This window comes from Sarcophilus harrisii, chromosome 1 (assembly GCF_902635505.1).
Source record: "Sarcophilus harrisii chromosome 1, mSarHar1.11, whole genome shotgun sequence".
Lineage (NCBI taxonomy): Eukaryota > Metazoa > Chordata > Mammalia > Dasyuromorphia > Dasyuridae > Sarcophilus > Sarcophilus harrisii.
The window spans coordinates 673,571,992-673,596,487 of NC_045426.1; the positions used below are offsets into that span (position 1 = coordinate 673,571,992).

The 24,496-nt window shown below is 39.5% G+C and overlaps 2 protein-coding genes across 2 annotated transcripts in view; both read left to right on the plus strand.

Annotated features, from left to right (window-relative positions):
• Nucleotides 1-20,227, plus strand: part of LOC111719250 (rho guanine nucleotide exchange factor 18) — a 62,794-nt gene extending 42,567 nt beyond the window's left edge. Inside the window, exons 11-12 of the mRNA XM_031956960.1 lie at nt 14,698-14,770; nt 20,093-20,227. Coding sequence (XP_031812820.1) covers nt 14,698-14,714 — 17 coding nt within the window. The 3' untranslated portion in view covers nt 14,715-14,770; nt 20,093-20,227. The remainder of the gene's footprint in view (nt 1-14,697; nt 14,771-20,092) is intronic.
• LOC100929463 (rho guanine nucleotide exchange factor 18) overlaps nt 18,011-24,496 on the plus strand; it is a 32,435-nt gene continuing 25,949 nt past the window's right edge. Inside the window, exons 1-3 of the mRNA XM_023496935.2 lie at nt 18,011-20,237; nt 20,934-21,043; nt 21,191-21,331. Of these exons, the coding sequence (XP_023352703.2) occupies nt 19,855-20,237; nt 20,934-21,043; nt 21,191-21,331 (634 nt within the window). The 5' untranslated portion in view covers nt 18,011-19,854. The remainder of the gene's footprint in view (nt 20,238-20,933; nt 21,044-21,190; nt 21,332-24,496) is intronic.

Below are 24,496 nucleotides of genomic sequence, written 5' to 3' on the forward strand. Positions count from 1 at the left end.
CCGGAGCTCGAGGGGCTGGGGCGCACAGGGCCTGGGGCCCGGATTTAGGGGGCCGGGGCCCAAGTTCCTGAGGGGCTGGGGCCCCCGGGATGCAGGAGCGCTGGGGCCCAGGTTCACGGAGGTTAGGGGCGCACAGGGGCTGGGGCCCGGATTTAGGGGGCCGGGGCGCACGGGGGCCGGGGCCCAAGTTCCTGAGGGGCTGGGGCCCCCGGGATGCAGAAGCGCTGGGGCCCAGGTTCACGGAGTTAGGGGCGCACAGGGGCTGGGGCCCGGATTTAGGGGGCCGGGGCGCACGGGGGCCGGGGCCCAAGTTCCTGAGGGGCTGGGGCCCCCGGGATGCAGGAGCGCTGGGGCCCAGGTTCACGGAGTTAGGGGCGCACAGGGGCTGGGGCGCTGGGTTTGGGGGCGCACAGGGGCTGGGGCCCGGATTTAGGGGGCCGGGGCCCAAGTTCCTGAGGGGCTGGGGCCCCCGGGATGCAGGAGCGCTGGGGCCCAGGTTCACGGAGGTTAGGGGCGCACAGGGGCTGGGGCCCTGGGTTTGGGGGCGCACAGGGGCCGGGGCGCTGGTCAGAGCGCTAGGCCATGGGGTTTCGGGGAGCTGGGGTGCAGGGGCTGCAGAAAGGGGAGCGCACCAAGCCCGCAGTGCAGGCCCAGGTGAGCAGGGGCAGTGGGAGGGGTGGTACCTGCGCTCCAGGCTCAGGGAGGCGTTGGAGCCGAAGCCCCTCGGAGCCGGCTGGGCAAGAGCCCGGACGCTCCGGGCCCGGGAGGTGGCGAGGGCCAGGCTGGCGGCAGGGAGCAGGGATGTGGAGGGCGCTCTGAGGAATCGGGCAAACGGGTTACGTCCGGGACGCCCGGGAAGGCTGAAGCCCGAGTCCTGTTGCGGCCTGGGAGGAGGGGCAAGCGCACCCTTGCAGAAGGTGGGCGCTGAGGGAGGCGTCCCAGGCCCGGGGCGTCCCGAGGTGGAGCTTGTGCAGTTGTGGAGGGGCTGAGACTGGGCAAGTAGCTTCCGAGAGAGACAGGGGTGTGGACAGAAGAGATAAGCGAGGCGGCCTGTCTGGGACTTCTGGGGCTTTAAGAGCGGAAGAGGACGGGAAGTCTCTGCCTGCGAGGTGAGCATGCAGAGCCCTGGGAAGCTGGGGTGAGACCGCGGGCCCCGAGCGCTCTGGGTGGAGGACAGGATTCCCGGGGCTGTGGAATAAGGAAGGGGGCGGGCGGGGCCGCCCAGAAAGAAAGGGTGAAAAGTTGGGGGAGGAGTTCGGGGGGAGAATGTGGGTCTGTCATCCCAGAAGTATTTATTAAGCACCTACTGAGTGTGTGACACTGATAAAAAGGAAACAGTCCTTACCCTCAAAGAGCTTAGATTGGATCTGGAAAAGCAGCTTGTATGCCCACAAGTAAGTGCAGATCATCCGGGTGGGGAGAGATCCTGAGAGGCCGCCCTGGAGTGGAGCCGGGGATGGATGCTTGGGGTGAAGGGGAGGGGAGCCAGACAGTCCCTGGGTCTAAGGGGGATGGGGAGAGCCATGTTCCACTCACCTGAGTACAATTTTCTCTGCATCAAGGAGTTTTGGGTGAATGAAAAAAAATGGCCTCAAGGTTAATTAGAACCTCTCATTGAAATGTTTGGTTTGAAAAGTAGGGAGAAATAGTGAATGTGGTCTGTGTGATGTTGGGATTGGGAAAAAATGAGGGAAAAAAATAGGATTGCTCCTATCTGCCCTCTCCTTTCTCCCTCATAGTCTTTCAGTCAATATTTTATAGACATATATTTTTTCCCTCATTTTTATTTCCTCCCTCTGAATGTTGGCAGGGAAGTTTAACAGTCTTTAATATGAATAGTGAGTCTTCTGCCTGAAGGTACAGTATTTAGAAGTGGGTCGGATGTGTTACTGCTACTGCTTCCACTAGTTTGGTCACAGCAGTGGGAGCTGCCCCTTCTGTCCTTTCCTCTTTCCTCCTCCCCACACCGAGCTGGCTGTTTGGCGCACAGTTTATCCTGTGTCAGCACCACCTGTTTGGGACTCTGATATGTTTTGATGTATTTGGTGGAGACTTGAAAAATGAATGTGGGGCTAGCTGGTTGTCCCTGGTTTTGAGGAAACTAGGCAGTTTAGGATTAATCTGCTGTTTTGACAGATTAGTTTGATTAGGAAGAACTTGTAATTAAAAAAAAAAACCCAACTCCATCAGAAGAAACTTGGAAAGTTTCAAAACAAATTCCTGTGCCAGGCAGGAGGTTGAAACAAGTGACCTCTAAAGTACTTTCCACAATCTTGGATTCAAGGACTTTTTTTTTAAGTTAAGGTGTGTGTGTGTGTGTGTGTGTGTGTGTTTGAAAGTTGCATTGGTTTTTCCAGGAATATATTTGATTCTCAGAATGATGGAATCCATAGTTTTGTTACTAGAACTACCTCTGCAGGGAAAAAAATGTCAGTTCCTAGGGCCTACTGAGTGATCTAAGCAACAGTGACAGACTTAGATGCCTCCACGTACTATAGAGTGAACAAAGAGGGCATTTTCAGTCTTGACTAAAAGATTTCTGAATATGTAATGGGACTTTGACAGATTCTTTGGATTTTTCAACCTGGGTTTCCCCCAATCTCAAATTTAGACAATTTACACTTGAACCTAGGATTCCTGACTCCCTGGTCAATGTACTTTCTGCTGTATTCTGTTCTTTCTTATCTAAGGTCATAAGATTTAGAAACCTGACATATCCTCTATTTTATTACTTTCATTTTAAATATGAGGAAACTGAAGCTCAGAGAGGTTTAAAATGGCTTGTTATGATGCCATATAATTAGCAAAATCGAACTAAAGTCTCAATCCAGGTGCTCTAACTATATATTGCAGTTATTTTTGTGATTTCTTCCTAGTCTGTCCCCCTCCTTTTAATGAGTTCCTAATAAAATCTTTCCTTGTAACATGGTAACCACAGTTATCCCATCCACATCAGGACTGTGCCCATCCTGGTTTTGATATATTTCAGATTGGCATTAAAAATTAAATAGAAGTTTTTGGGAGAGTTTCATGGAAGCTGCAACATGAGACAGCCAGCAAACAGATGTAGAAAAAGTTTAGAAACTAAGAAATGCTCAAAATATATGCATAGCATTATAAAGTGTAAGCATTTTATCTTCTAATGCCATAACAGTTCAGATTTCCCTGCTATGAAGGGAAGGCCAGAACATTGTACTTGGATTTTCCAGATACCATTAGCTCCTTGCCCCAAGCTCAAGATGTGAAGGGATAGCTATAGTCAGGTGAAGCAAGCCTTCCCCTCCCATCTTGGCTATGTAGGAAAGTGTGCGCTTCCTTCTGCTGCCTCTGGCAGGATGATTCAGAGATAGGGACACCAGGGCTTCACTCTCACCTCAGTTCCCAGCTGTGATCCTGGGCAGGTAGCTAGGTCCTGCTCTTCTGTCCTTTAGATCCCACTCCAGGGTCAGGTATTCTTCCAATCTTCTGGCCATTCCAAGAGTCTCTAGGCTCTGGACAGTTTCTCTGCCTTTACCCCTTGCTTGCAAGGCTCTCCCTTTTTTTTTTTTTTCCTGAGACAATTGGGGTCAAGTGACTTGCCCAGGGTCACACAGCTAGGAAAGTATTAAGTGTCTGAGACCAGACTTGAATTCAGGTCCTCCTGACTTCTAGGGTTCTCCTTTCTTATCTCTGCCTTTTGGCTTCCATGGTTTCCTTCCAAGTTTGTGCTAAGATGAGTGTTACCTATACAGGAAGCCTTTCCCAGCCACTCTGGTACCTCCCATCTCTCATTTACTTCCTATTTATCTTGTATTCTGCTTCTCTAAACATAATTGTTTGCTTGTTTTCTCATTAGATTGGAAATTTTGGAAGAGCAGGGACTCCCTGTCTTTGCCTCTTGTACCCAGAGCTTTGCCTAGTGCCTGACCTGTAGTGCACTTAATGTTATGGAGTGACTTAACATCTCTGTGCCTCAGTTTACTTATCTAAGAGAGTTGGACTTGGTGGCCAATGATGTGCTTTCCCAGCTTTAATACCTATGATTCTGTGATCTTTCTGCCAGAACATGAAAGACATACTTCACAATCAAGTCCTTGGAAGCCTTGGTTTGTTGTGTCTATCATAATCTCAGGTCTTTGTTTTGCATCACTAATGGCCTTAGGTAAATGGTACTCCTGTTCTGCTCTAATGAAGGTCAGATCTCCCCAAGTTTAAGGTATGATAGTATACGATTACATTTATATCGACGGTTTATTTTCAGCTGTTAGCCAAGTCAGCAAGTACTCATTTTGTTTCTAGTTCTGGCTGTAACAGAAATGCTACCACAAATATTTTTGCCTATGTGCTGGAGCTTCCTGGGAGTCATGCTCCCCAGTGGAAGAGCATTTGCGCATAAGTGACTCTTGTTAGTTTGGGTCTGTGGCTCTGAAGTCCAAGGGCCTAGGTTCAGCTCCTGGCTCCACCGCTTTCCAAATTGTTATCCAGAACAACTGGACCGATTCCATTGATGGGGGAGCTGATCTCTGTGTCCTCTGACCCATCCAACCTTTGTCTAGCCTCTTTAGTATTTGATAGGCATGAACCCCCCTTGCTCCTTCTGTCCTGCTGCCCTGCCTTTTCCTTTGCTCTGTTCTCATATGGGTTTTGTGGTGGTGGTTTGGTTGGGAAGTGACTTGTCCATTGTCAAGTCTCAAGAATACAAGAGGCTGAATTTTAACCCAGGTCCTCCTGACTCTGGGGTAGTTTTCTATCACTGTGCCACCAAGGATGAGACTAGATGAGTAATGGGCTGTGGGGGTTGTCGGGCTTCTAAGTGCAGGGTTAATGCATCCGGTCCATTTTTCCTGAGCTCCTGTGTACTTGGCACAGAGCTTTGAAGGCATCTTTCTGATTTATCCTTTCCCCTTTATGTGATTGGGCACCAGGGACTTGGTGCTTTTCTTGGCAGTAGAGAGGGACCATGGCTTATGTTGGCATGATTTTGCAGATAATGGTAAATGTTTCCTTGGTAAGCAGCGGTCCCTTAGCTAGCATTGTAGCAGTAAGTCACTTTGCAGCAGCATCAACTCATGCCCATTCTACAGATGAGGTTTCTGAGATGGTTGGAGGGGGGCAGTGGTGTTGGGGGTTTTATTTCCTCATTAGAGGGTCATGTGAGCTTCTGCCCAGGAAGCCCACCTGCGTCCAATTCTGCGGGCATATGTGCTAGTGGCATTTTCTTTCTGAGTGAGGAATGGCAGTTTTGGCTAGGACAGCGTCAACAGTTGTCAGGACAAGAGCCATCCAACTGCGTGCTGCACAGGCCTGGAATGTTCACCCGTCACATGGCTGGCGTGCCTTTGGTACTGACGCACAGCTGCGACTTCAGTGCTTGGGGGAATCTCTCTTTTCTTGGTTTTCAGTGCAGTTTTTGCAGCTCTCATGTTCTCTCTCATGTTTGTGAATTAGATATTTTGATTTGTGTCTTAAGTGATAAAAATGGGGAAGCCATTGTTATTTCAGATCAAATGAGCTAGTGTGTGTAAAATACCGTATATGTGTGAGTTATATTTAAGAAAAGGAGCAACTAGGAGGGACGGTGGATAGTGCCAGGCCTGGAGTCAGGGAGATAAATCTTGTGATCCTGACACTTGTGATCCTGGTCAGCTCACTTAACCCTGTTTCCCACAGTTAGGAAACTAAAACGAGCTGGAGAAGAAAATGGCAAACTTCAGTATCTTTGCCAAGATAGGGGTCATGAAGAGTCAGACATGCCTGAAGTGACTGAACAGTAACAACGTGATTAAGAAAAACCTCTGAGAATGTCAGCTTTGCTGCTTTGTTGTGAAAGCTGGGTTGTTTCCAGGAATTAGCGAAGAGCAGCGCTATTGAATTGGAACCCAATTTTCTTTTACAGAACAATTTGGTAGCAGCTCTAGGTCTACCAGGTGGAATATGGTAGGTAAAGGGCAGCTATCCCTGGACTTGAGAGATTTTAGTGAAGCATCTCCCACTTCCTCCATGCCCTGGGGCCAAGCCATCTCTTGCAGGAGTTCACTTTCCTCTCGTCAATCTAAATGAGGTTTAATTCTTTGTCTTGAAGGTCCCTGAATAATATTTTCTATGACTGCTTCTTTCAGACTTATTTGCATTTCATACAATCGCATCAAAATATAAAAGTTGGAACCCATTATCAGGCCAGGTTATGTTTCTGGTTTTGTTCATAGTTAGAGTAGGAAACGTAAGACTCTCCAGAGCATGGTTTAAAGCCAGAAGCAACCTTAGAGGTTATCTAGGTCAGGGGTCAGATTTTCTTAAGGGTGGAGGACCATGTTCTATAACATTCTTAGAATACAACTTTTTGCAAAGCCCCATTATGTATGCTTTCCTGGATATGTAATTTCATTGTTGTTGGTACTTTCATTTGGTTAAGATTGCAACACTTCTGCACCTTCCTATCTTATTTTTTTGGTCCATGTTGTTCCATAAGATCATTGAGCCACTTTGAAAGATCAGAGACCAGAAGGGATGACCCAAGACATATTTCCCCAAAAGGCAAGAGTGGAATCTACAAAATAGCTTTACTGTGTTACTAAAATGGTTAGTGAACTTCAAGGAAAGGAAGTAGTAATGATCCTAGAGTCGGCGTGGCTTCGTCAGGAACAGGTCATGCCAGATGAACCTCATTTTCTTTTTGCATGGTTGCTAGGCTAGTTGAATTGCTGTAGAAATGCTATAGATAACAGTTTATTTTTGCAAAGCATTTGATAATCTCATGCTGCACTTGTGGAAACATTTGAAAGGACAGGGCTAAACAGTATTTAGGCAAGGGCTGTCCAGAACAGAATGAAAGACCATATCCAAAGAGAAGGCTTCAGTGGTTAGCTATCATCCGCTCTCAGCTGCAGAACCAGCAGATTTAGTGGTCACCAAGTCTCCAGTGAGCAGATAGGGAAATCAGGCCTAGAGAGATTGGCCTAAAGGTTTGAAGTCCTCTGACGCTAAGCCAGTGATGTGGTTGTCATCTCTGAAAGAGCTGCTGAAGGCTCTGTGCTTGTCCCTGTGACTGGCTCAGTGCAGTTGGGGTGCTTCCCAGGCTTGTAAATGAGACCGAGCTGGGAAGGGGAGAGAACAGGCTAGATGGCCGATCCAGAAAGGTCTTTGCAAATTAGAACATTCGAGGGACCAAGCAGTTGGAATGTTGAGATCATGGCGGATCAGCTGGAGCATTAGGGAGATTTGGTACAGAGTGAAGACTGAGAGGATGGGAGTGTTAAAGAAAGAGACTGACACATCTGAGAGGGATAACAAATGTTCTCTTTGGCCCCTGAAGTCAGACCAAGGGACAGTGGTTAGAGGTTGCAAAGATGCAGATTGATCACACACTGGGCTCACTGAGCTCACTGTCCACTAATCCACAGGTCTTTTTTCACACAAACTGTCCAGTGAGGAATTTGAGTAGGGCTAGATTGTGGAGGGGCCTAGGGAGAATGTGGATTCTCATAGGAAAGAGGGAGCTATTGATAGTATTTGAGTAGAAGAACTATATGATAAAAGTACTCTGTACTAATACTAGATTAACTTTTGTTAAGATTTGGAGAGAGTTAATACTAGAATCAGGGAATATTAAAAAAAGGGGGGGGGAGGAGATTTATAGCAATTTAGGTGTGGAATGGTAATTTTTGAGCCAAGGTGCCAACTATGCCCCCAAAGCTAACAACACTGGGGAGTTGGGGAGAAACCAGTTAAAATGTAATTGGAAATTAAAATAAAAATTCAATAAAACCGACTATGGACCACTGATCTTTATGTATGAATTCGTAGCCCCTTTTTTATGAGAATTTGACAGCATTGGGGCAGAGTGATGGTTAGAGAAAATGAAATGTGAGAGATGTAAAAAGAACTGGAGTCTTCCACTTTATTCCACCCTCCACACTGCTACTAATTCATTTAAATTTTTCAACATTGCTTTCGTCACATTCTCCACATTGACTGCAGTAGTTCCCCAGGTTAATTAATTGCTTTTGAATTTGAAATCTTGATGAGGCCAATAAGTATGGTTTCTTGATGTTGAAAGCCAGAGGTGGACAATAGATGATATCCTCCATTGGATAAAAGTTGGGTTGAGAAAATGTTGGATCAGAATAGAGGAAATAGGTATTTTTATTTCACCAAAATACTTTGACTGTTTAATTCCATATTGAATATTTTAGGGCAGAGTGTCAAAATTCCCTGAGGCCCAAATAGAACTCTCTGGCTTTTACATTTTAAATGACAATAAAATGGTCAATATTGACAATAAAATAAATTAAATGGCAATAAAACATGCGTGGGGGGCCCGAGTTTACGATCCCTATTTTAGGAGGCCCCAAACTGCTAGCATCAAATTTCTTACAGAAATCTTATTAAAGTTTTGTCTTATAGTTGTGTCTTTGGATATCTCCCCAGTTGTAATTGCAAGGCTTTTGGGCAGGCTCTGGGCTAAATTTATCTTTGATCCCCAACATCAAATGAAGTCACTTTGGCTTTAGTAAGTGGTTAGTAAATGTTGCATTAGGTTGTGTTTGCATCCTTCTGATGCATATTCTACCAAGTTAGCCCGGGAAATCCGGGACTAGTGGGGAAAGTTCTTATTCTTCTGCCTGGCCTGGAAGGGCCCCTGCACACTGGCCCCAGGCCCTACCCTAATTGAGCTATCTGCAGGCCTCTGCTTCCCTTCCCTTGGTTGCCCTGCCTTGCCCTTTGCCCTTGGCCCTTCCTTGAAGTCTTCACCTGCCAGCCAGTAAGGAGTGTTTTCTTCCTCCTCTGAGCTCAGGCATTCTTTGTATAACTCCACTTGAGAGGTAACCTTGAAGAGTTTATAAGTTAAAGAAATAAAATAATAAGTTAAATAAGGAAAGAAAGAAACAAACATTGCTGGACTTGGAATCTGAGGTTAAAAACCTGCCTCTTCTAACCAGCTTTGTGACTCCAGGAATATCATTTAATCTTCTAAACCTCAGTTTCTTCATCGGTGAAATGAGGATAGTATCAGTATCTCCTTCCCTGGGCTTTGTTAGGATCGAATGAGAATGTGCAGAGCAATATGTAAATGTCTTCCAGAACTGCTGCATTATTTGACAGATTAAGCCTACTCTAATAGAGATTGAAATGACTTGCTGTGGGTTACATGTTGATTTTTATCACTTTGTGCTTTTGTCTCTGAGGCCGTTAGAATCAAGGACTATTTATCCCCACAGCCCCTAGGATAGTGTTCTTATTTTTATTTTAAATTATTTGTGGAGTCGTCAGACTCAATTTTTTTTTTAATTTATAATAATTTTTTATTGACAGAACTGTCAGACTCAATTTAAACCAGAACAAAAGAAAATGGGCTAAATTCTCGGCAAGGAAAAGTTTAGACTAGATACCAGTAATTTTCTCAGTGATAATAGTGTATTTCTATTGCTTGACTAGGTAAGCTGAATTCTCTATTTCTAAAGATGTTTTTGTTTTGTTTTTTTAAATAAATAGAATTGGTTTTTCTGGGCTGTTTTTATTGTTGAAAATACCTTCTCATCTTCACTATCTTCTCACCGAACTATCTTTTCTAGTTCTATAATTTGGTGACATTACAGCTGCCTTAGACCATAAATGTGAGACTTGTGTGAAAGCAATTTGAAAGGTATAAATTTTATTAAAATAAAAGTTGGTAGCATTAAAGTATTGACAAGTTCTATGTCTGGAGAACCTTCAGTGTCTGGAAGGAGAGAACAATTTAATACCCAGATTATTAAAGTACATTTTAACAAATGGTTTAAAATATTTGAAAGCAAATCTTTGTTGAAGGGTGTATAATTATTTGATTTCATCTCCATCTTGGGGAATGAGGACAGTGTCATGCATTGAAAGTTGATATTGGTTTTAAACTGGCTGTTAGAAACTCTTAAAAATTCAAAGGTATATTCTAACTGTATTGTAATGTAAGTGGTTTTCCACTAGCCATGGAGATGAAGTAGTTTAAACATATTTATACTCAAAAATAATACCATTTCAGAAGGAATACTGGCAAATTTTGGAAAATTCTCATTTTCTTTGTACAGAAACATGCTGACTTCTTTAAATTAGAGCCAGTATTGCTTGGAAGCATTGAAAACTTGAGATAATCTAAGAATAGGCTTTACACAGTTAACATACTCGATTAAAGTTGTAAGCTTTGTTTTCCTCACTGGAAAGAGCACTACTGACAGGCATGCTTTATTTACATTCTGGGCCTACCTGTGGAATGGGGTCTAAAAGAGTCGGGTTGCTCTGGCAAGTGATCCCCATTAATAGGGTTCAGATTTGTTTGGAATACAGGAGGGAATAGTCAATAGTCAGGTCTAATGTTCTGTAAAAGAACTAAAGTTTATTTTCTATTGTAGCTTGATGTTTTAGAAAAATTAATGTCTATCCTTGGGCAGGAATTTTCAGACATTGCCTTCCGTTAGTAGGTCTTTGTTGATTTCACTGACCTTAATACCATTTCAGGTTTCCTTTTACACAAATGCAGTGTCCTTGAATAATTTCCCTAATACATTTAAGACAAACAGGTTTTCTTCTGGCTTTGTATATATGTGTTTTCCTCTTCTAACTTGGTTTTTTAACAATGTGCTTTTGTTGTTGGAAAAGAAATTAGTTTCTGTTTGGTATTTTCTGGGAGATTTTTGTAGATATGGAAAGGCTGGCTATAAGAATTATTCTTTACCAGTAATCTCTTCAATTGAGGTAGACTGTAAGAGATTGAGTACAATTGAATTCAAACTGGATGTTTTTCAGTAAAATCACTTATTTTTTTACCTATCATAATGCCTAATTATTTTAAATTATGTCGATCATTTAATTGATGCAAATAGTTCAAAGTTCTGGGTCTTTTTCTTCTATACTTGATATATACAGACTCTGATATTAAAAAAGGACATTTTAATCCAGTGGCCTATCCCTCAGAGCACAAAGTATATATGCCACTCCACTTTGAAGTGATCTCTTTGCTGCCCTAGGAACTATTGTGAACATATTTAGAACCAAAAGTAGAAAAAGCAGGAGTGATTTCATGGAGCTTCCCTGGCTTGCAGGATATGTGTCTTTCCCTAAATGCCTCCCTGTGTCCAGAATTTTACCTGTGAAGGGTTCATTTGATGGGAGGAGTCTTCTCATATTCAAGCCTGAATGTGAGTGATTTACTTGAAGTGTTTTCCTCTTAACCTTTAGTTGAGCTCACTTCTGGAAGAAGTGTTTTGATTGTAATGGAAGAAATGAAATAGGAAGAAATAAAAAAGTGATTTTAGAGTTTTAGAGCAGAGTCCTTTACTCCCCCAAGAATTCTTGGTTAATAAGATTTTCATAGAGTTGATGTTTATGCCCAATCATATGATTCTTGTCTGTGTTGGGGGAAATATTGTTATCTTTATTCCTTGACCCTCAGAGGAAAATGTGTCAGAAAATCTTAATCTTTTGGGGGGAAGGGTAAAAGAGCAATCTTAAATAATATAATACAGAGGTAACCTTTTGGAAAAGAGATTTGTGATCTTGCACAAGGGTCATTATTTTTATCACCTAGGAATCCTTGTATGTGAAGAATGAGTTTGTACCTGATTTGTACTTTGGGGTCATGTTATATGACGGGTTTCCTGCCAAGAATGTTGTTCTTTGTTCTTTGAGTGGCCCAGCCAGTAACATTGCTTTATAAATCCTTATCTTTGGTGAATAAGATTGTGGGGTTTGACTTAAAACTCGACTTTTCTTTCTCTTAATTTTGAAGAATACCATCTGTTTCCTTTATGGACTGATATTATGGAATAATTTAGACTTTTTTAAAAATTTCAGACTGTGCAGTGAATGTTCATAAGAATTGTAAGAATTTACTGGCCGACTGCAGTTATAGCAATAAACTCAAGGTAGGTTTTTAAACCCAGCTTTCTTTTCCCAAGAAAGTAATTGACAAGAGATTCTCAGTTTAAACATTGCATGTAACTTAAACTGTTAGAATAATACATGGGAATTAGAATAGGATTTGATGTCTGGTTCCATCATTTTTTCCTGTCTTTAAAATTTGAAGCATATTCTCTAGCTAGCATCTCAGTTGTAAGAGATTTTGGGACTGTTTTACTCAATATCTGAGAAATGGCCATCTAAGCTCCATTTGAAGACCATTGTTGATGGGGAATAGCCCATTCTACTGTTGAGACAGATCTGATTATTAGGAAGTATATCCTTAAATGTAGTCCAAATCTGTTTTTTTCTGCAACTCTTGTTTCTTAGTTTCTGTAACCACTTGCTCTAATTATGGTTTTGATCTCTGAAGTCAGTCAGTCCCTCTTCCTATACAAAGTCAGAGCTATCCCATCTCCCCCTTAAGTTTCTCTTCCTTCATTTGACCCATCAAATTAGAGGATACAGTCTTCTATATACCCTTATTATTCTGCTTGTTCTGCAATCCAGCTTGTCAGTGGCCTTCCCTAAGATTTGATTCTGAGACCTGATAGCAGGACTCTAGATGTGGTCTGACTAGGACAGCTTAAAGTGTTCCTTAGGTCCAAGGTTGTTATTGTCTCACCCTGATGACTCTGGGAGCTTACAGGGCTCTTTAAGATCACCAGATAATTTTCACGGGGAACAAATCAGCTGGTTATCTACTATCTTAAGCTTGTACTGCTGCTTCTTCCCCCCTCTCCACACACATACACTTAATAGTATTTTATTTTTTTCCAATTACATATAAAGATACTTTTTAACGTTCATTTTTCTGTAAGATTTTGAATTCCAATTTTTTTCCCCTCCTTTCCTAAGATAGCAAACAGTCTCATACAGGTTGTGCGTGTGCAGTCATTTTAAAATCTACTTCCATATTATTCATATTGTGAAAGAAAAATCAGAACAAAAGGGAAAAACTACAAGAAAGAAAAAGCAAACCAAAAAAAAGATGAAAATGGTATGCTTCAATCCACATTCGGTCTCCTTAGTTTATGCTGGATGCTGATGGTGTTTTCCTTTCCAACTCTATTGGAATTGTCTTGAATCACTGTATTGCGGAGAAGAACTAAATCTGTTATAGCTGATCATCACAAAATCTTGCTGCTACTGTGTACAGTGTTCTTTTTATGCTCACTTTACTCGGCATCAGTTCATGGAAGTCTTTCCAGGCTTTTCTGAAATCAGCCTGCTCATCATTTCTTATAGCACAGTATTATTCTATTACATTCATATAATACCTCAGTTTGAGCCATTCCCCAATTAATGAGCATTCCCTGAATTTTCATTTCCTTGCCACTACAAAAAGAGCTACAGCTGATTCTTTCAACTTGAATGTAGAATTTTATGATCATCTCTTATTTGATTTGTCTCCTCATCCTAACCTGTCCAGATGAATACTTGGAGATCTTGCTTTTATCATCCAGTGTGTTGGCTTAACACACTGAAAATGAGGTAGCCCTCATTTCTGTGTCACTCAGATCTGGTGAGAATGCCATCGATGTCTTTATCCAAGATGAAGAATATAGGATCTCTAGAGCACTCCCGTAGCACCTTCCCTTTAAGTTAAGATTGATCCATTAATGACTGCTTATGTAAAGAATGATATTAAGATGAATGAGTAAATATTTAAAAAGATATTTCAATTCCTGATCTAAAATAAGACTTATCTTTAATCAAAGCATTTTATCACAGTTTCCACTAGTGGTGTTCCATGTCATGAAATGGAACATGTCATGTTCTATGTCATGAAATAGACCTATATTTTATTTATCTATTTTAGGATGTTCATCCCTAAAAGAAGTGGGTTCTGATGTCAAGCATGGATCATTCCTACCTTAGGCTTGGATTGTAAATCCTCCATATTCACCAGAATAGCAAGAGGTGGCTGTTAAAAAACAGCATTTACTTGTACAAAGCAACATTTGGTGTTTCTTTGGTTTGCAGTTTTATAAGTACACTTACTTTTAACTAGTGAGAGTAAGATTTTGAATTTTCAGTTTAATTTTTTAAAAAGAGTGCTTGTTATACACAAACTTCTGTAGGAGATAACAGGTACTCTTAGGATAGCCCCTGCTGTTTTTACTACTTTCAGCCGGGAAAATTGAAATTAAAATTATTTTTCTGGCTAAATCCAAATTAGCCATAACATTCAGTTGTTGTGAAATTCCCCAACTATTTCTCTTGTTAAATTTTGGGTTTTAATTTTTTTCAGGCCTTTTTCCAAGCTATGATTTTTTTTCTTCCAACAAAGATTAGTGTTCTTGGTGTACTTTTGGCTTCATTTGAAATGATTATCTAGTTGGGATAAATCAGTGATTCAAATACTTAGAAATCAATTTCAACTCTTTACTTGCGGAAGCAACTATGTATGAAGTTTATATGGGATTGCTTTCACTAGTAAACTCAGGTACTTGGGGGGAAGAGTGAAGAGTCTTTGTAGCTCCTCCATTACTGCAAATGTTATCAGTGGTGTCTTGACTAGTTATTTGAATTCAGTTTTTTTGAATTCAAATACTGGTTGGCAAATGATAAATGTGAAGAAAGTGAAATTTTAAAACAAACTAGCTTGAAACTGGTTTAAATATCATTGAAGTTGGGGAAAAGGTATGGAGCTTTGAACCTTTACATTTTGAGCTTCAAAAATATTTGTAGAAAATGATGCAATGATGATACATGGTAATAGGATAAAACTCAAAATTTGTGCCCAAAGTAATTTCTGTTCTTACTTGTCTTCTTTTTCGATAACAGAAAGATTTCCAGCATAAACCTCAAGGATCTCCACAGAATTCAGCACAAAATTCAGTCCAGAGTCTTTATCAAGGTTTGTTCTTAAAATATCATTTCTCAGTTTTAAAAGTTTTAAAAAGTCAAATTTAACTTTTAAAATTTCAGTTGTGTTTCAGAAGGGGCAGTGTTTCTGGTTTACAAATTACAAATTAAAAGCAAGGTACCATTTTCTTCCTGTAGCAAGGATGAAGAATGGATGGGATTTTTGATTTTTACTTTTTCACTTGGTTATTTTTTTTCTATGACGCCTTCTTGCTGTGTAACATCAAAATGAGGTAGTTAAGAGAAATCAATGTTTTAGCTTCTCATTGATTACATCTATTCTCAGACCTTGGAAAAGACTAGAACTGTGAGCTGAAAATTTCTTTTTACATCATTTTCCTGATTGTCTATTTAAAACTTATTTGTAACTGAAGCTTGCTAGAATTCTCCAGAGACAATAGATATTCTCAGTCTGATAGAAAAATCTTCATTGAAATGAAGAATGATCTGGAAGGATTAGAAATTGTACAAAGTGACAGCGGGACAGTTCTTTCTGAAGGGGAGATAGTGCTTCTAAAGTGGCTTCTTGCTGCCATGTCCAGGATGATCCTGCTTTCAGAGGCAGCACTCCAATAGGCTATTTTTGGGAGGACTTTTTGATGAGATGGACACAGTGGAGAAATTTTTGCCATCAGTGCAAATGAGCACATTTAATGCGTGCGTGCATGTGTGTGTGTTTTTCATATCTGTTGGGAGTCTGTGCATTTAGTATGTAAAATGCTTTCTTTAGAATTGGTATTTTGCAGAGCTAACATAAAAATGATTTATTTAGAAATATGTGTGACAAACTGTTTATAGTTTATCAAAGAGCTTGCTTCATATTTTTCCTTTTTGGAAGTAGGCTTTCTCCAAGTTTACCTTTAAGTATAGGTTAATGACACCAGTGACCTTTATTAATGTTTTGTCTTTTTACATGTGAGTCTCTCAAGATTTAACATGTAAAATGAGATTCTGTAAAGAGTTCATTATAAATTGTCTTCAAGTGGATAAAATCAGGTTGCTTGTTAGAGTGCCATTGTATTTGTTTGGGGCCAGGTAAGGTACTGAGCTGAGGTTATGGCGAGGCAACTAGTACTTCGGCTATAACTGTCAGATAGTCTCACCTGAGACCTTTTTAATAAGCAAGGAAACTGAGGTAACACCCAGGGCATTTGTTGTGATTGAGACAAGACTGCTGCTATTGCCAAGAGCCGTCTCGTCACTTTTGCCTTAAGGCAGACAACTTCTTCCATTTTCACTGTTCTTCACTTGTTATTTTAGTATCTGTTCCTTCCCTAAGACTCCCATAAAACAGCTCTGTGGTACGCACAGTCTAGTTGTCTGTGATAGGTTGACAGCAATCAATATGAAATCTCAGCAGTGTGCAGACGGTGCTAATTAAACGCCAGAGATGTCGTTTGTGTTAGGGAAGATACTGTTTGGCAGTCATGGTGTACTTCACCTTGTGACCAATAGAGCACAACTCCAAGAAATAAATTACTTCTGACTCCTTGGATTTTTGTTTTAGAGAAACATCTGATTCTGAATATGTGTTTTTATTACTTCTCTTGGAGCCAAAAGCCCATCTTTACAGATTAAATTTGTCATCTTTTAGATGGGGGGTAGCACTTTCTAAGAAATTCTGTTTTGTGTGGTTATCCTCAATTTGAGCTAGGAAAAAATTCTACCTGACATTTGGAGGCTTAGAAGCCCAGATTGGCAGTCTGCTGCGGAGGCATGCCCTCTGCTCTCTTTATATTACTGGAAATATTTGCCTATTCCTGATAGTTTTAATTTTAAAAGTTAAAATAAAGTAGAATGGTCCTGATAAAAATTTTTTATTAGATTACATTGAAGGATTTTGGTTGGTAAACTTTTTTCTAGGAAATAAATGTTTGAAAGAGAAGTAGTACATATCTGTTGTGTACCTTTTGTTTACAAAAGCAACAGCTTATGTTTATATCTGTTAAGATTTATATAGCACTTTCCGCCGTAATCATATGAGACAGTCAAATCAGCAAGTATTTGTTAAGTGCCTACTGTGTGCCAGACATTGGGTTAAATTTGGGGATAAAAGCAAGGCAGTCTCTGTTCTCAAGGACTTCACAGTCTGGTGCAGATAGTATTAAAGAAAAATGTCTATGATCATGGGGTAAGGAAATGTGAGGGGTGAAATACTAACTCCTATCTCCTGACTGTCAAGCCTTATGTTCTTTCACTAAGCCATAGTAATTTTTACATGTGTTTATTCTAATTAATCTTTTCTGGGGGGTGGAGGAAGGAGGCAGTCATGATTAAGTAACTTGTACATGGTCAATCAGCTAAATATTTACGGTCGATTTTGAATTCAGGTCCTCCTGATTCCTAATATTTACGGTCGATTTTGAATTCAGGTCCTCCTGATTCCAAAGCTCTATCCACTGAGCCACCTAGTTTATTCTGGTCCTAATAATCTTGAGATTCAACGAAATCTTGAAATGCCATTTTAATTATTAGAGGCAGATGCAATGATTTCACTTATAGATTTAATGTAGTATTGTAGTTCATTATGGATAAAATAATTCATGTATGGTAACTTTTTATTGACTGGAGTGTTTGGTCATTTGAAAGTTCAATCAATGAATATTTGTTGGTTGCTTTTTCTGGGCATGACAGTTCAAAAACCATTTTATTCAGTATCTCTGACATACAAAAATACAAAAATAAAAACATTTTATGTTGTGCAGGATGGCACAGATAAGTAAATGCAAGAAAATTTGGGGAAGCAAGCACAAAAAACTGGGGAGAGAAGTCCTGAAGGGGTGGCATCTGAACCAACCTTAAAAGGCTAGTAAGACAGGCTGGACAAATGTGTGGCATTGGAAGCTGGAGTCCCAACAGTGAAAAACAGCACTACTTTGACAAAGGGAATATATTAAACAAAAAGGAAAACATTAAACTGGAGAAGTAGTAGCAAAATCTGCATTGTTACTATTGTTTTTGGGGGGGGGAGGAATGAAAGGGGGGGGGAAAGAATAAAGTAAAAAGTGCGCAGCAGAGAGCAAAAGAATAACCTGCAAGGAAGCAAAGAAGAGATGGACAGAGGTGAATATATAATCTCTTCTATTATATGCTTTCTTGAAGTGGAAATTTGTTAAATCTTTTGAATTCTCCCTGATACTCTGCTGGGCACATGACAATGTTTTGTTTTTTATTTGTCTTTTCTATTTTTTTCTATTTTGCTTTTTCTTATTTTGTATTTAGTTTTAAATATATGACTAAAAGAAAAGAGAGAGAAAAGCAGTTAAGAGTCAGAGATGGTAGGCTTACAAATGTCAGTCTGAGGAGTTTGTATTTTATTGTAGAGTTTATAAGAAAACAAGTAAAGTGCTTTTTTGTTTGTTTTAAGCAGGTGGAAGAGTTTGAATTCTGACTGGGTTTATGATCTCTAATCTAGCGGGAGCTCCATGAGGCCAGACATTGTTGCTTTTTTGCCTCTGTGTCCTCAGTGCCCGCCTGTGTAGTCAGGCACACAGTGGAAATTTAATAAGTACTAAGTGATTGGCTGTGACATCATTTAACCTCTCTGGGCTTCTCTGTAAAATGAAGGGCTTGGATTAGATTTTTAAAGGACCTCTTCTAGCTTAAAATCTGTGATCCTTCAAACTCCCTCATCTTTCTTAATGTCATAGGCTTGATATCAATTCTGGCTGTTTTATTTCCTTATGGACATATTGAATCCAAATTTAATGAGATTGTTGCCTCTGTAGACCTTGGACTCGGGTGACATTTTGAGTCACCTCCCACCTCTGATCCTCACTTGCATGGCACCTACCATCCCCTGTCAAATAGATGTTATTACCAGTAGTCCTTAGCTCATTGTGCTGTATTGTGTATAAACTGACAGATAAAGATGAGTTACTTTTGTGGCCATTGCTCCATTATTTTTTTAAGCCATGGTTTAGGTATTATGTCACTTCACCTGAATCATAGACTTTAAATGCTAATATTACTTGCAAACTCTTTTATTCTTCATCACTGCTCTATCAGAAATTTTATGTTTGGAATACCCTGTGTCTTTATCTCTCTATAAAAGAAGTACAGCTATGATTACTCTTAAATGCTAATCCATATTAATCTTGCCCTAGGACCTGAATTCTAATCTCAGTTTGGAAATGAAGTAGTCTTAAATATAGATTAGCTAACTCTTCCTTTTCTGGAATTGCTTCATGCTAAAAGTACCAGTTTGTAGATAGACTGCTGAGAACTAATGGATTTACTGCTTTCCCTTCAGCTGACCTGTAGGTGGATTTTCCAGTTTAAGGCAAATGGTAGCAGACAGCCTGCTAAAGCCAGCCACTGGACAGATTTATTTTAATCCTTCGTATATATGCCTCCTTGTATGGAACAAGCTCTAAAATGCTTTATTTTTATTTATTTAATTGTTTTTATGGTAAGAACCAAATTAATTCTCAAGCCTTTTTTAGTCAGGTTTTGCTTGGAGACAGTATTTTGACTGGAGAGAAAATTTTTAGCATAATTTCATCATATCATTTGAATCTATAAATTAACTAACATGGAACGAACTGTTAATATCTATTGCATTTTAATTGAGTATATATCATTTAATACTAATGACTATTAACTTTTAATACTAAAGTTTTAATATGAAAGTTCTGTTTGTTGTGTTTGACCATGATGTAGCCAAATATTATACTTTGCAATCCCTTCAAGTTCAAAAATTATCCTGATTTCATGTAATTAAGCACTAGATATGATTGTTAGTCACTGTTGTGCTAATATAATGTAATTTGCATCATAGGAAAAAGCACTGGCTTTTCTGATCTGGTTACTTGCATTGGATGTAAAATGATCCTTTGCTTTCTATCATCTGTGAACAGTGATGGGCTCTGGTGTTTCATAAATGGAGAAAATACTTTTCAGTTTCCACACTAAATGGGCACAGTAGGGACCAATTTCCTGCCCTTCAGACCTGCTGATTTAGCCAATACAGTAAGTTAAGTGGAGCTTTACATTTCTAGAAGGATCACACGGTACTATAAAGCCAGTGCCTCTCTGATCCTCACACTGCTTGGTTGGAGAGACCCAGGTGTCAACATGGGCAATGCAAACTCCAAAAGCAGCAGCCGAAACAGCTCCATCCCGGGTCATCCCGAGCTGTCTTTGTATGGCTCTTTTTCTAGGAAATGGAATGAGAATGTCTTTTTGGATAATGAACTCCTAACATCCAAGATTTTGTCAGCGCTTCGACCACATTCTAAAAGGGGCTTAAGGACGGGAAATCTTCAATGTCCTGCTCGTTTTCTGAGTACCAACTCTGTGTTTGCATCCGTAGCATCCTCTTTGAAGGAGCAGCCTCGCAGCACCCTCTTGGGATCTAATGGCACCCCAGTTCTACCCAGGAATGTAGGGATGACTATCTCCACCAAGGCAAGTCTTCAGGCAGCATTAAACACGGCTGGAACTCTGAATAGATTTGGGTAAGTTGGCCTTTTTCATAAAGCATCTTGATTTCCTGTCTGTTTAAATGTGATTAATTAGGTGTATTTTGTGCTAAATTTTTACTTCATTTTAAAATGTTCTGTAGAAAGATGATTCCGATACTGAAATTTGTAAGACTGCCAGCTGCCTTTTCTTCAGTTAATGAACGAAATCCTAAGTAACACCTGGCTTTTAGCTCCCCAGCTTGTTCATTGTCTTTCTGAAAATTCTTAGGACTCTGTGGTTTCTTGCTGTGTTCACCTTTTTTCTTATTCATTATGCTAATGCTTATCTTTATCTTATCAAGTCTTTTGATTCAGATTCCCCAGACAGTTGCTGGGAGTATTTACATTTGTGTTCATAGGATGAGAGGTCTATCATTCCACTCTTTACTTCAAGGAGTGCTAAAAGTGTGGGACTAATACTAGATTGATCCTACAGATTAGAATAAGTTCCAAAGGATCACACATGACTTATCATCAAGATTTGGTTTTTCCCCCCATTTGTTGTAATGAAATATGTCTTGGTGATTCAAATTGACCGACGAATTTGAGTCAGTGTTCCGTAATTTTTATCCTTATGATAAAGAGAAAGTGTATGTGGAAATCCTATAAAAAGGAGAGCACCACACATCTCTAATTAGTTACTAATCTAATTGGCCAGATGAGAATGATATTTTTTTTTCCCCTATTTAGACCAGGTACAGGAGAGATGGATGAAACCGATGCTGGATTAGTAAAATTCAAGCAGTTAACAGATGATTCTCTTTCACTTGCATCAACTACTGAATCTATTTTCGTGGAAGGTATAAAAGTCTTTTTTATTCTTGTAAAGATTTCAAATTTCTTTGCAGCAAATGCTTTTGTTAGCATATTAAAAGACATAAAAAAGGGTGATTATGGAGTAGGACATGTCATTTAATGAGTCAGAATATTTGTGCTTTTTAAATTAGATTCCTACTCTGCCTCACTAAAAAGTGAAATAGAAGCTGATGGCCAGGAGTTTGAGGCTGAGTCCTGGAGTCTTTCTGTGGAACTGCCATATGCAAAGAAACAAAAAAAGGAAGTACTGAAGAGGCAAGATGTCATCTATGGTAAGATCTGTTGCTTTCCAGTTGTTCTTTAGCAGTATCCTCCAGTTACTGATTTTTCCGGGTGTTAGGAAAGAGCTTATTTTTAGTAAAGTGTTAGTCATCATGTGCCATTTCTTCCAGGCTGAATCTGGAGCCGGAAACAGTAGACCAGGTGTTGTCCCAGCTCTAGCCCTTTTTTATTTCATTGCCTATCAATTCACGAAGCTGTTTCCTCTGCTATAAAATGGAAATTCTACCTCTCTAGTCTTATCTCATTATTGTTTTTATATTGTAAATATAAATTGATAGTGATATTTGGTTTGGACCCGAGTGCATTGATGTAGGGCATTGCTGGCACTAAAACTCCTTCCATTGATACAGAGGAACAACTTTTTGCTAATGTGGTAGCTTAGAGTTCTGAGAGGGTCATATAACTAGTGGATTGATAGTGATAGGTCTATGCCTGGGAATAAATGTATATATCTCTACATCAGAGGCAGAGAGGATCTGAACCAAGGCCTTCTTTCCTCTTCCAAGGCTAACCTTTCTGCATCCACAGTGCCACCCTAAAAGCATTTTTATTGCCAGGGTACAGTGTTTTCTGCAGAATAGCCATTTAAGAAATGCTTGATGAATTGAAGAATCAATTTTATTTTCACAGAAAGCCAGCCAGCTCATTATTTCTTATTGGACTCCAGGCCTAAAGAGGTGTGCAGTCACTTAGGGTCTCGATGGCCAGTCTGTTGATTTAAACTGTGAGCTGTATTTTGGTGGAGACTTGGATCCTTTCCAGGATCTCATATGAATATTATTTTTACTAATCATTGGCATACAGAAGCATGTGTTTTTTTCTCAGATGTGAGACAAGATCCCTCTAATGCAGCTGGTGAGACAGTTGGGGCAAAGGGAGAGAACCATATTAGTAATCTTACTTGTCAGATTATTTGCTACTTTCAGGTATGTTGTTTATATTGTCTGTGTCTACTAGTTACTTACTTCAGCAGAATAGAATGAGCTGAATTGATATAGGTATGCCTGTGAAGTTATTATATCTTGGGCTGGCAAGGGCAGACCTGGCCTACTGTCTCCAGGGATTTGTCATCTTTAGTTTACAAAATTTTAAAGGCCACGGCAACAGCTGCCTGTACTTTGTGTATCACCCCCACCCTGAGGTGACCTAACCATAAGTGTGAGATGAACTGTTCCCAGAACTTAGGTCGTTCCAAGTTTTGTTATTCCATGGGTTGAGAAAAATCAGTCTTTTTTTTTTTTTTTTTTTTTTAACCTTTACCCATTTTTCAGGGCACAGCTCCAGACCAGCCACCTCTATCAATCATTCCATGACTGCTACAGTCCACTATCAAACTTTCCTCTTCTGCAGTATTTCCTATTTACCATGCAAGAGCAAATTTGCATTGTTAATAGTATCTTGTCCATTCATTACCTAGCTATTTCTTATAAAGGTACTCAGAAAATTGAGTTTAAAAAGTATTATTACCTTTTAGTTTTATATCACTTTTGTTTCCAAATATATTCTTCACTATCTAGGGATGGCTTCATCCCTCATGATAAAAAAAATTTTTTTTTAAAAAGCAGGTTAGCAAAACTCACTAAGACTTCAGGTCTCAGTTTATATATGCTTCCGTGCCCATACTTCCCAATACTACAAGCAAAGGAGGGAGTCATGTTTTCTTACCTTTTCTTTTGAGCCGTACTTAGTCATTGAAATTGCAATGTTCAGTTTTGATTTTTTGTTCTTTCTGGTTACGATATTGTCATATTTTTTCTGGTTTTGCTTGCTTCATACTTTGTATCCATTTAGATGAGTCTTCTGAATTCATAATCATTGTTTCTTAGACTATAATATTTCATTACATTCTTGTACCATAATAGGCATTTACTTTTTTTCAGTTCTTTGCTACCACAAAACAAATTTACTATATATATTTTGGTGTATGTGGAACCTTTATTTAACCTCCTTAAATAAGGTATATGCTTGTCAGTGGGATCTCTAGGTTTAACAGATTATGAATTTTTTAGTCAATTTTTTGCATAATTCCAAATTGCTTTTTCGATTGGTTTACCAATTCTGTCAAGAGCTAGCTGTCTTATCTTCTCTGTGTCTTCAATATAGTCAACAAAATGTAGTTGATTGAGAATGAGTTCTTAATTACTTTTTCTGAGTTCAAGAACATTGCCTTTGCTATTACTGTTGTGGAAGAACCTACTAGTATAGCTTTCTCTGTTGATTACTTCAAAAAATACAGCAACCCGTCAGTTTTCTTCATATTGTATTTTCTTTTAGAGAGAGTCTTGTGTACTAAAGGCCTATAAATTCCTGATAGGAAAATACTTTTTTTAAAAGTTGAAATTATGTATAGCAGGGTAGAATCCTCCCCCCCCCCCCTCACCCCCACCCCGCAAAAAAAAAAAAAATGTCTTAAAAGTTTGCTTGTGCAATTAACTGATATTCAACTTTTATAGAAATTGTTACAGCTGTCATATATAATAAATCTATATAATTGCCCTGAACAGTAGGTAGCATTTTAAAGCATATTATATATCAAACCAAGGCAATAGGATGATCGTGAATTCTATCTAGTATCATGCAACCTTTGTTTTGAGACCTTAGATCATCTGATACTTCAATAGGATTTTCCCCCTTTTACAATGTCCCCAACTTCTTTGAAGACCTATAGTGATTTTTTTTTCCTTTTCCACATCCTGTGCTTAATTATCATTTACACTGCTATTGTCATTTTCCTTTTCTTTTAAAAATAAATGTAAGATTTACCTTTCTCACTTTTGTATTTCCTTTTGGTAGATCCAGAACATCTTTTTAGTCTATTAAGATCTATTAGAATCTAGATTTTTTTAATTTTTTAATTGTTTGTTATCCTTCCCAGCTTTGTGATATCCCAAAAAACCAAGAACATGTTCTCTTTCTCTATTCAGTTTATTATTTTAAAAAAAGTTGAATATTCATAGGACCAAAGACAGACCCATAAGGGCACTCATCTTGAGACTGACCACAGTCCTTTCAACAGTCTTTGGCTGGATTTTAGTGAGTTTAACTTCATGTTCCCTTACTTAACTCTGTTATGTCCAGACTGGCCCTTATTAATGCCTTTTTGCCTTTTTAAATACTCAAAAACTGCGTTGATTAAGGTATTCTGAGACTTTGAT